Raw genomic sequence first — 11,800 nt, 5'->3', positions numbered from 1 at the left:
GCAGCCCTTCGGCGACCCGGGGGACGTGCGGGAAGGCTTCCTGTGCCCGCTCTGCCTCAAGGACCTCCAGTCGTTCTACCAGCTGCAGTCGCACTACGAGGACGAGCACTCGGGCGAGGACAGGGACGTCCGAGCGCAGCTCAAAAGTAAGAGGCGGCGGTGGGGCCGCGTTCCCTGCCGCCGGGCGGGAGGCTGCTGGGGCTGCAAATGTCCCAGAGCAGCCGAGTATTAACCCAAGTGAGGGACGGGCTTCCATCTGTCTGCACGGTGTCTTAGGCCGATGCGTAACTTTTACATTCTTCTCATACTTTCAGCAAGCGAAGCAGGTGTGCTCTTAAAGCATCTGATTTTATGCGTGGTTTTTATTATTGGCCTTTTGGATTTGTTCGATTTTATGGGAAGACTCTTGCGCTGTAACCCAGATGAATTCCCAGGCGTTACTTGAAGATCTTACCAAATAGGGGAAATCTCTGGTACTTGCCAGGTACCAATTCACTGGTCTCTTGTTTTGACAGCAGGTAAAGCTGTAGTCACAGTTAAACTGTAAAGTTAAGGAAGGCTGGTGGGAAAAGATGGAAATGAATGTGGGTGGTGGAGCTGCCAGCAGGTGCTGGGAGTGGTCCCAGGGTTGCACTATGGATTACTAGGTTTTACTGCTGTTTGAAAAATCCCTTTGGATTTTAACTAAAATATTTCCCTTTTTTAAATCCCCTTGCATGCACGGTGTCATTTTACATTGAGAGAAAAAAATGTGTAAAACCTGGTGATAATTCTGTGTACTAACTGCAAAACTCTTTCTGAATTTATTTTATGACACTAGATGTAGCAGCCTGGCAGTCTTGATTTTTTGCTCCCCCCTTTTTTTTTACCCCTGATATTGATGATTATTACTTCAAAAGCCTTTTTCTCAGTGAAAAGTTTGATTTTTAACAAGCCTATCTTAAGGATACCACAGCTGAATATTTTGCGAATCGTTAAGTTGCTCAGCGTCAGTCTGGCTACTTCTTCGCTCTGCTTTCCTCCTGGGCAGCGTAGGCAGGCTGGGCAGCATTGCGCTCGCGTTGCCATCACAGGCACGGTGCTGCAGAGCTGAACTGCAGGCGCTTCCCTGGAGTGTTTGTACCAGAACAACAATGTGGTTTTTGTTGTGATAAGAGGAAAGAACAACAACAACTCAGGTTTGGTAAGATTTCACAAACGCTTCTTTTGTTTGACATGAAACACCTGCATTTTGATTTTGTTCTCTCTAGTGTTCTTCTAAAATAGTGTACTGTGACTTCTCAGGCTGTCTTTCATCTGTGTTCTTGCATAAAGGATGTTGGTTTTGTCTGCTTACTTTCTGTGCCAGTTGTTCATGGCAAGGTCTATCCAGTAAAATCCCTCCTAGAAGAACGAAGGACAACAGAATCTCCTGTGCATCACAAGTGCCAGCGTGACTTTGTGCTGAACTCCAGCTATCCGAACTGTGGAGTTCTAGAAATGCTTGCTAATCACCTAATTATTTCACCTGAGTCGTACACAGGTGGCTAAGTTTGACTTCATGGCCGACAAGATTCTGAAGGTTGCTTGAAAAGCTTTTGTGCCTGTGCCAGTGCCAAGGGGCATCGCTGCTTTGTTTTGAGCAGACTTCTAAAGTCACGAGTGCAAACACATTTTCTATTTGGATAGTGTAAACTTCACTTAAGAGACCACGGAGTCTAGCTGGTATTTGCTACGCTGGCTTGAGAGGAGGTGGGGGGAAGAAGAATTCCCGTTTCTTAGGTGATGTGACAATGCTAGCAAAGCCCTTGCCTACCGGACAAAGTTTTGTCGAGAAGTATGTTTTATATCGCTGAGTATCGTTTTGGGAGGCAGCATAACTTCAGCAGCTGAAAAGCTGCCAGGAAGTGTGATGTCTGCAGGAAGGTCCTGCTGGCCACGGCCCTAGGGGCTGAAGTTGTGTGGAGACAGTCTCAGTAAGGTCAAGGTGGAACTTCAGTGTTTCAGGCACAAAAAGAAAGAAAACTAGAAATAATGAAAGGACACGCTAACTCCTGGTTCCCAGCAGCTTGTTAGAAAGGCTGACATATAAAAGACGTAGTTCAAGGAGGTACTGAATGCGTTTGGCAGGCGGAGTAGTGCCCCCAGTGTCTAGCACCCCGAGAGGAACGTACCTGCAAGGGCAATAAAAGCTCTCAAGTTTCAGGTTCCTGGTCTGTCTTTCTGCCCTCCTCTTGCCAGCATTCACATGAAGTAGTGCAGTGGGCTGTTTAGTACCTTTGAAATTATTTAGGTGTACAAGCATGCTGAAATCCTTAGTTCATAGGTTGTGCAACAAGATAAAGTGTTGAGCATCCTTGACTCCTAAGAAAATCATCGAGAATTAAGGTATCTGTACGATGTCCCAGAATGCAGTGAAATGGGGACCGTAGTTTAAAGCAGACGACTGTTTTTTCATTAGGACCTTAGTGCTACTTTATGACAGAAAACAAAGAGCACTTAATGTCTGAACTGCATTCTTGCTCTAAACAGAACAGGTGGAGGGTAAACGTGTCATCAAGGAAGAAGACTGAAAGTTGAGGAGTACTTTATCCTGGTTTCATGTGCCAGATATTTGGTAACTGCCCACCACATTTGGTAACTTGGGTTTATGTTTTTCAGATCTAGTCCAGAAGGCCAAAAGGGCAAAGAAGAAATTGTTGAAACGAGAAGGAGATGACAGAACCGATTCTGGATCTCAGGAACGATACGAGTCGTTCAGCTATGGTGGAGTAGATCCATACATGTGGGAGCCCCAGGAAGTAGGTAGGAGAGCTAGAAAGCAATACTCGGTGGGGATGACTTTTCTTCTAATTTTAACTGGGAAGGTGCTACAGTATTGCTGAAGCAGCGTGGAATTGTGTCTGTACCGTGTGTGATGCACTGTATCGTGGACTTACGGTCTGCACATGGGTTTTGTGCAGGCTGCCCAGTGTGGGGTGATGGTGAAAATGCAGGTAACTGTGGGGAGGGAGTGTAGAGTCGGTACCCCAGCTAACCTTTATTGTGGATGTTCTCTTTAACATAGTGCCTGTTGTTTTCTGTAGTAGAAATAAAACACTGTTTATTGCTAGCCTGGTGATTAAGCTTTAACTGTGTTTTATTTAGAGCAGCACCTTGAAAATGTAGGATTCTAATATATGTCTTCAGAATTTGACTTAAATGTGAGAAATAAGTGGTGAAGAGACAGCTGTCTTCCAGGAGGTATTTAAATGTATTTAAATCCATATAGAACACCTGGGTGACCATGAAAACTTTCTGATCTCTTTCCAGGTGCTATGAGAAGCCATCTTTCTGATTTCAAGAAACACCGAGCAGCCAGGATTGATCACTATGTAGTTGAAGTCAATAAATTAATAATCAGGTTAGAAAAGGTAAATTTACTGCTTTTTAATATTTCAGCCTTCTGAATGTTTCCTAGATTAAAGAAAAATATTTTAATATGAAGTGCGCCCATCGATCTAGTCGTGCGCTTCATAAAGAGTACTAAACTATGACTCTGTTCACGTGTTGCTACTTGCCACTTCTGAGTACTGAACTTGGTCTGAGCCTGTGCTCTGGAGATGAGCTCTGTTCCTATGCGCTGTTCTCAAGCTGAAGATGCTACATCCATGTGCTTCAAGAACCATCTGTTTTCCTGTGTATTTTCGCTATCTTTTACTTCACTAAATTTTCCCTCATGTTTTCGTCATGGTTCTTCCAGCTTCTCCTTCTCCAAAATCTACCAATGATGTACCTGTGTTTTGGCTCAGATGCAGCACTGTTGGATGCTGTAAGGATCACGTCCAAAATGCTCTTTTTTGACAGGTTTGGCAGTCGTTGTTTAGCACTACTTGTATGAATGCAGCATTAGAAATACTTAGGAAAGTTGCAGAAATCTGGTGTAAAACAGGCTGACACTCTTACCTCTTAAAAGCTAGGTTTCTTTCTCTTGTTCAGCTAGGTTGTGTTGGGATTTTTCATGCAAAACTACAATTTCCTTGAACGTGTTGTTTATCTTCTACTAGCTTACATCGTTTGACAGAGCAAACACTGAGTCAGCTAAAATTAGAGGTTGGTATCAGCTGAAATAAGAGGTTGGTATGATCTTACCTCACGCTATTTGCTCCTGTAGTTTAACTAGCTGAGGAGTTAATTCAATGTGTATCTTACACTGTGTGTATTCCCTCCCCTCTTGCCCGATCACAGCTATAGAGAAGTCTGTTGTGCCTTGGGTCAGTGATCAGGATGTTCCGTTCTGCCCAGACTGTGGCAGTAAGTTCAGTATTCGAAACCGACGTCACCACTGCCGCCTTTGTGGGTCTATTATGTGCAAGAAGTGCATGGAACTCGTCAGTCTTCCTTTGGCAAGTAAGTAGTGTGTGGTGTTAAATCCTCCTTGCCTGAGCTCGCTCAGGGTGCTAACTGCATCACGGCTTTTTGCCATTAGAAAAAAGCTGCTGGGTGGAAAACATAGTCCTTAATGTGTCCTTCAGTTTTGTGCAGGCACTTGTCTGTGAAACTGAGTAAGAGGACTGATTTCTCCATTCCTCCTTCAGCTTTGGAAGCGTTATGTAACACTGAAAAAGTTACTAGAAGTAGTAGTAGTATATATTGCTAGTAAATACAGCGAATATTTAGTGTCTTATCCTACTGAGTACCATAATTGTGAAGGTGTTAACTTTAGGAATTACAGCTACCAATGTTCTTGGCATTTAACATGATTGTGGATATTTCCAGTCTTCCCCTAGTTGTCCAGATGCTGACATTAAGGAAATTCATCCACAAGCCTTTAAGAAACCCTTAAAACTTTCAGTTCCTCATCTAGTGTATTGGAAAGGAGACTGTTTTCTGTGGAAATAAATGACATTAATTGTGCTTTTTGGAGCATTCAAGCACAAATCATGGACAGCAGTAACATACTTGTTCTTCTGCATGCTATAACTATGCAAGCTCCAACGGGAGAATGCTTCTAGGCATAAGCCAAGTAGGTGGTTCTCAGCAGTCTGCTCTCTGGCTGCGTTTAGAATGGAGCAGCATTTACAGTGAGACCCAAATTCTGACTTGCAGTCTTGGTTGTCTGGGTTCTTTGCCTATCTTTCAGCAGACTGTTTCAACTTGGTTTCCTAACATTACCTAAATGTAAAGCTCTGTTAACCTGCAGTTCATCTGTATTGGTAAATCTGTTGGTGTCTCCAGGCACGGTAAAATTATCTCTGTCTAATTTTTAGGCAAACTCACTAGTGCCAGCAAAGAGGCCTTGGGCTCTCATACAAGCCCGAACTCCTCACCTAATAGTGTCCAAGGCTCCCGCCGTGGCAGCATTAGCAGCATAAGCAGCGTGAGCTCTGTTCTGGACGAGAAGGATGATGACCGAATCCGCTGTTGTCGTCACTGCAAAGATACCCTGTTGAAAAGAGAACAACAGATTGATGAGAAAGAGTACACCCCAGAGATTGTGAAACTCTATGAGGTAAACCAAGCTCTTTGCTGCGTTCATCGTCAGTGTACGTATCTGCTGTTGTCACTACTTGACTTGTGGCTTCTTATCTCATGTCCAAGCTCTTGCTTTAGGACTTGATACTCGCTTGTGTTAGAATAGACTCTTTTGAGTACATATATATCTCTCTGGAGTAATGGAGCCACTTGCTATATGGCATTTATATCCTACAATAACTTCAAACATCTTGTCAAGATGCATCTTAATTCTCATAATCCAGAACTAATAGTTCCAAGATGCCCCCCTCCAAAATTGTGAACTGTCAGCTGGGTTTCCTCAGAACAGTTCCTGTTCAAACCAGTGATACGCTGGTTGATGGGCTTCACTGGAACCGCAGGAGTTGTTGGTGTCAGCACTGTTTGTCCTCACACTGATGGCAAATGGTTTTTTGAAGCATCTGTATCAATCAGGAGTGTCTGGCTGGAACATTGTGTTCAAATACGCTGTGAAAGCAGGTCCTGGTAATCATCAGGGACCTTGTTGGTAGAGCCTGCACCGCCCTCGGGTTAGCAGTAATGGGAGTTTCCGTTGGTGCTCTTTGTGAAGAGATTTAAGGCTAGAAGTCATTTATTGAAACGGATTCTGAAGTCAGAATTCACCTTGCAGGTGTACAGGGAGCCTTTCTCTGTTCATGGCCGTGCCATCTGTGTTCTGAAGACAACTGCTGGGTCTTGTCATCCTGAACAGTTAAATGGCTTTCACCATGGTTAACTGTGAATGTGCATGAAAGGTTTATGTTATGCAGGGTTTACGTCAGGATGTTCTTGCATTGGTATTTTAATACAAGTTCTGTTTTTATAAATTTTGTTTTAAACCAGAAACTCCGTCTCTGCATGGAGAAGGTTGACCAGAAGGCACCAGAATACATAAGGATGGCAGAATCGCTGAAGTAAGCCCCATTCGTTGATTTTATTTATGCATGTGTGTATTTTTCCTGTCCAGCAGTGTGGGAACCAGTAAGGAAGTAGCATGCGAAGGCCACGAGAGTGTGTAAATTATAAGAAAAAGCAGTGTTGGATTACCTGTTGTCTTTTGGACACTCTGCAAACATAGTACTGAATTATTAGTGGTAACATTGTATATGGAAAAGTCTGATTTAATTTTTTTTTAAGCTACTTCCCAGGGAGATGCAACTGTCAAACTTTGACAGGTCTTCTTTGCAAAAAGGAAGTAGAAGACTGCAGTTCTTGTTGTGTAAATGAGCCTCTTTGAAACAGTTAGCTGCCCTTAGCTTAGTGCCAGCAGCACAGGATTGCCTGTGGGGTAACAAGCCACCTCCATCTGACAGGTGTTCTCAGTGTAGCTGGCCTGCCCTGTGTGCAGCGGATCTGCAGCTCCTGTGTATAATGCTCCCACCAGTGAAACTTAAATCCCAAGCCATAGCTGCAAGAGGCTCTCAGGTGTACTTCTTGCTTTGGAGAAATACGCACCCTGACCTTGGACTATGCAGCATGTCTATTTGGGGAGTTAACAACTATTTGCAGCTGTCCTTTGGATCTGATGCTTGTAGAAAAACTAGGCTGTTTTTCGTTGTGAAAAAACAGTTTTGTAAAAAAATGCGCCTTCCAAAAGGAAGGAGGAAGTACAGAAGTGAAAACATGCTAAGCTGATGCAAGAGCTGGTGTTGCATGTCTTGACAATTGGAGAAAAATAAAAATAGGAATGTCCTGGATAATGGAAGCCCCTGTCAGAAAACAGACTACTTATTGATGAAACTAAAAATTTCTGACTAGAATTGAGTCCCAGAAACTAGAATCATATGAATAATGAAGTTCCTTTTGAGAGAGTGCTCCTTTTCTTTTAATATTTGTGATATAAAAGCATAGGGAGGCTAAAAACTGGTGAAGTCTTCCCCATTAAATCCTAATCTGTTTTAATAATAAATGTGAGATTCTAGCAAAGTGCATAAATTGATTGTGTCCCCATGGGAACAGTTGGTTACTAGCATCTTAAATATTACACCCATCTGGGGTTGCAGCCTTTTGCTTTCTGACAAATGTTAGTAGAGAACTGTTCTATTTAATGATGTAGCTGCTTATTCAATCAGTGGGGTTTTTTTTCTGTAACCAGTCTCCTGGAAAAAAACCACAAAATAGATGCATTTACGAATAATACCTAAAACAGATATATACTTAGCAGAGTGGCATTCTTCTGTTAAAATACAGTTTCTCCCATAATAATCATCACCATGATAAATAAAATTATTTTCTATGAAATGTTCATGTTTGCAAGATGATTGATACTATCTACTTCTGTCACAGAGAAGGGGTTTTTAAACACAGGAAGCTTGAAATAAATCATTCTTTAGTGTTAGCTGTTCTTATCGCTGTTGAATCTTAGGAATTTTGGGATAACTTCTAGTGTTGGTAGCTGGATGCACGACTTAACATTGTATTTATTTCTTAGTGCTGGGGAGACAACCTACAGCCTTGAACATGCTAATGACTTGAGGGTGGAGATCCAAAAAGTGTATGAATTTATAGATGCCTTAAGGTAAAAGATCTCTCTGTTATGACTTCTCTGTACTCTTTCTCAACTGCTGGTGCCTGTCTGTGGCATATACCTGCTTATTCAGATGGGTCATCAATCTGTCTGCTCCGTTAGAAAAGGCACGTGAAAAGGCAGCTGCAGTTCCTGTGCACCATCCAGTTATACATACTTTTTCAGACTTAAAATGCAGTGGAAATAACCCAGCACAGAGGGAAACACATAATGGCGCAGGGGTTTGTTTTTGTGTGTGGTTGTTTTGGTTGTGTTTTGGATTGGGTTTTTTTTGTTTGCTTTCTTTGTTTTAAAAAAAAAAGGCGAGAGTGGAAAATGTTATAACTTGTAATTTCCAAAATGGTTTACCTAAAAGAATATCAGCAAATTTTCATGGTTTTCTCCCTTTCTGTTGTATTTTCACTGGCCCCTGTTTTTGAACTGATGAGGCTGTTTCTTTGCTTTGATTCAGCAAGAAGATTTTGAGTCTAGGCTTGCATGAAGATCCCCAGCCTCATCCTAGAACACTACAGCTTCAGAGAATGATAAGATACTCAGCGACACTTTTTGTTCAGGTAAATGGAGCATATGTTACGAGCTGAATGTGAATTTTATAGAGTGCTCTCCTCTTTGCCGGGCATCCCTGTGGTTTGCAACTATTCTGACAGGAGGTTTAGTTGTGTATGTTTTCTGTAGTTGCCCTAATGACTTAGGGTAGCCCTAAATAAGATAGCATGACCTCAGATTGGGTAGTCGGAGTAGCGCCGAGTTCAGGGATATGAGAAAACGTGTGAATCTTGGCTTTACCTCTTGCTGAGGTGCAGCCCTAACCAGCAGTATTGTTATGGCAGCAAAAGCATGCTCAGGCTCGCAGCTGTGACTGTGTAGAAGTACCTGGTATTTGTTTCAGGGGTGTTCTGTCGGTGGTGTCTCTTTTCAGGTATTTCAAGTATAAGAGAGATCTCGAGGTGTTGGAGCGAGTGCAGAGGAGGGCAGCAAAGCTGGGGAAGGGCCTGGAGAACAGACCTTGTGAGGAGCGACTGAGGGAGCTGGGTCTGTTCAGTTTGACCAAGAGGAGGCTGGGGGGGGATCTCATCATGCTCTACAATCACTTGAAAGGACATTGTAGAGAGGTTGGTGCTGGTCTCTTCTCACAGGGAATTAGGGACAGAACCAGGGGGAATGGTTTCAAGCTGCAACAGGGCAGGTTTAGGCTGGACATTAGGAAGAAATTCTTCACAGAAAGAGTGGTCAGACCCTGGCACAGACTGCCTGGGGAGGGGGTTGAGTCGCCATCCCTGGATGTGTTCAAGTGTCGTTTAGATGGGGTGTTGGGTGACATGGTTTAGGGGTGACCTTGTAATGTATGGTCAGTGGTTGGACTCGGTAATCCCAAGGGTCTCTTTCCAACCTGAATTGTTCTATGATTCTATGTGAAAACTGGCTGCATGCCTGCAAGCAACACTATTAAGTATTTCAACTTTTGCCAGGAAAAACTGCTTGGTCTAATGTCCCTGCCAACCAAAGATCAGTATGAAGAGCTGAAGAAGAGAAGACTGCAGATGGTAAGACGGGTTAAGATCTGTCACATCTTGTATGTAAGCCCTCCTTCAAGGGCTTAAGCTTAGTCGGGGTGTGTGTGTGTGTTTGGGGCAACTGGGCACCTGAAGGGATTTTAATCAATATAGTCACAACCTGAAGGGAAGCATTTAGGTGATACTATGAGAATCAGTATTTTCTGCAAAGTAAAGTCCATTTCAGTGACAGCCAGCAATGTCTAAGATCAGCCAACTTCATGTACCTATGGATATTTAAAACAGAACTCAACCTCACGGTGTTCACTTAGTACATTTGTTTTCTTTTAGGTGGCTCTTGAAACATATGGAAAACAAGAGGAAAAGCAGAAAGACTTTGTCTCCAGATCTGCAGCCACAGTTAATGGTGATGCAGCTCACCTGAAAAAAGGAACAGTCAGAAAATCCGAAGGCTGGTTGCCTACCTCTAGCATATCGAGAGAGAGGGAGATATCAGACCCACTTCTTCAGCAGATTGACAACATCACATCCTTTATCGAGCAAGCAAAGGCAGCCAGTAGGATAGATGAGGTCCACATGTTGCAAGAGAACTTGAGGCAGCTTCAGGATGAATATGATCAACAACAAACTCTGAAAGCTATCGAGCTTTCGAAAAAACAGGCAGAAGAGGAAGAAATGCAGAGGGAGGAACTTCAGGTCCTTCGTGAAAAAGAGTGGGAAAGAGAACATCACAAGTTAAGGACATGCTCCTTGGACTTCAGAGAAGTCAAGCAGCACCAGCACGAAGTTGCAAAAGAGAACTGGGACTTGACAGCACACGCGTTGGATTTGGATGCTGCTCCGATCAAAGGGGACCCAAGTTTTGAAACTCCTGCTGTTGAACAGCTGCCCGCTAAAGGGCACTTGATCTTCACACTCAAACCCCAGAGTGTCCCGCAGCAGGACAAAGAGTGCGATCACACACCCTGTCTAAACCCCTTTGAAGATGAAGCAGATACCCCTCAGTCAGAGGAAGATCCCAACCCGTTTGCCAAAGACACTTCTCCAGTAGTTTCTTTCTCTAATGCAGCTCCGCAAGGTGATAAAAAAGAATATAACCCATTTGAAAATGAAGATGAGGATGAGCAAACTAATGGAGCACCTGCCAGTGCTTCAAACCCTTTTGAAGAGGATGAAAATCCATTTCAAGAGCCTGGGGGCAGCTGGAATTCTGGGAATCCATTTGAAGAGGGGCCTTCTACCAATCCCTTTGAAGTGGAGGATGGCAGCGAGATCTCTGGAGAGGAGGCTATAGAGGAAGAACTGCTGCTCCAACAGATAGATAATATCAAAGCTTATATATTTGATGCCAAACACAGTGGACGGATGGATGAGGTGGAGGTACTGACAGAGAACTTGAAGGAACTGAAACGCACATTAGCAAAGCAGAAGGAGAAATCCAACTGTTGAAACAGCAATAGGGCTGTATAATACTTATTTTAAGTCTGCTGTTAAATATGAGAAGGTAGAGCAGATACTTAAAACAGGAGACAGGTCACAAGAGGGAATTGGGAGAACCTTGACTTACGCACTTTCAGTTAGGCGTTTCCACTACTACTCAGTCTTGGAGAAATCATTTCCGAAGTATGCTGCTGGTGTCAAACGCTTGCACTAAGAAATTATTTTAAAATAACTTGTTACCATACTCTTTTAATGTTAACTGGTCTTACTGTGGGCTTAATTTGGTCAAAGTGGTTAAGTGCTAAGAGGGAACTATGATTTGGAAATGGTTGCAATGTTTATTTGCCATCTTTCCCCCTTTCTGTTGTAGAATTGCCCTTTCAAGTGGGGCTTTGACTAGAGTCGAGACCTTCTGCATCCTCTGAGAATGACACAGTGCAATGTTACAGGCTCCCTTAATTGTGTGATGGTGTTATGAGGAAGTGCTCTCAAAAGGCTACTGGGATCCTCTGAGGTGCAGAACATACAAGCCTGCAGATGAGTTTTGTGCAATGCTATATATAAAAGGGATTTTAAGACTCAGAAGAACTTTATAACTGATCTTAACATAACTTTTTAACGTGTTTGTAAACATTCCCAAGTAAAATTTGGATGCTCTCTTTTTTTTTAGTTTCCCATTTGTTCTGAGCATAAACTAAAAGAAATGGGCATGCTGGCTGCAGAGACCTGCTTATGAGGGAACAAGTATCTACTCATTTCCAGGGAAATCAGGCTAGCACCATTTCAAACTGTAACAAAAAGGATAACCCTCCAATTCCTAATTATCTTATGGAATTGACACATTCCT

General features: G+C 43.0%; 1 protein-coding gene across 1 annotated transcript; it reads left to right on the top strand.

Annotated features, from left to right (window-relative positions):
* Positions 1 to 13: 13 nt before the first annotated feature.
* On the top strand, positions 14 to 10,962 carry ZFYVE20 (zinc finger, FYVE domain containing 20). The gene is made up of 11 exons (XM_009868597.1): positions 14 to 146; positions 2,641 to 2,784; positions 3,292 to 3,392; positions 4,026 to 4,071; positions 4,207 to 4,368; positions 5,229 to 5,470; positions 6,316 to 6,386; positions 7,904 to 7,990; positions 8,451 to 8,553; positions 9,469 to 9,543; positions 9,844 to 10,962. Exons 2-11 carry the CDS (start codon positions 2,763 to 2,765, stop codon positions 10,960 to 10,962), a joined length of 2,028 nt encoding a protein of 675 aa, XP_009866899.1. The 5' UTR covers positions 14 to 146; positions 2,641 to 2,762.
* Positions 10,963 to 11,800: the final 838 nt, after the last annotated feature.

Source organism: Apaloderma vittatum, unplaced genomic scaffold (genome assembly GCF_000703405.1).
Source record: "Apaloderma vittatum isolate BGI_N311 unplaced genomic scaffold, ASM70340v1 scaffold44874, whole genome shotgun sequence".
In the NCBI taxonomy this organism is placed as follows: Eukaryota; Metazoa; Chordata; class Aves; order Trogoniformes; family Trogonidae; genus Apaloderma; species Apaloderma vittatum.
The sequence above is the reverse complement of the archived record's forward strand: the minus strand, read 5'-3'. Positions and strand labels throughout refer to the sequence as shown.

Coding starts and splice junctions, on each gene's coding strand:
- ZFYVE20 (XM_009868597.1), top strand. CDS start 2,763: ATGTGGGAGCCCCAGGAAGTAG. Junction 6,387..7,903: donor AGGATGGCAGAATCGCTGAA/GTAAGCCCCATT, acceptor TTTATTTCTTAG/TGCTGGGGAGACAACCTACA. Junction 8,554..9,468: donor CAGCGACACTTTTTGTTCAG/GTAAATGGAGCA, acceptor AACTTTTGCCAG/GAAAAACTGCTTGGTCTAAT.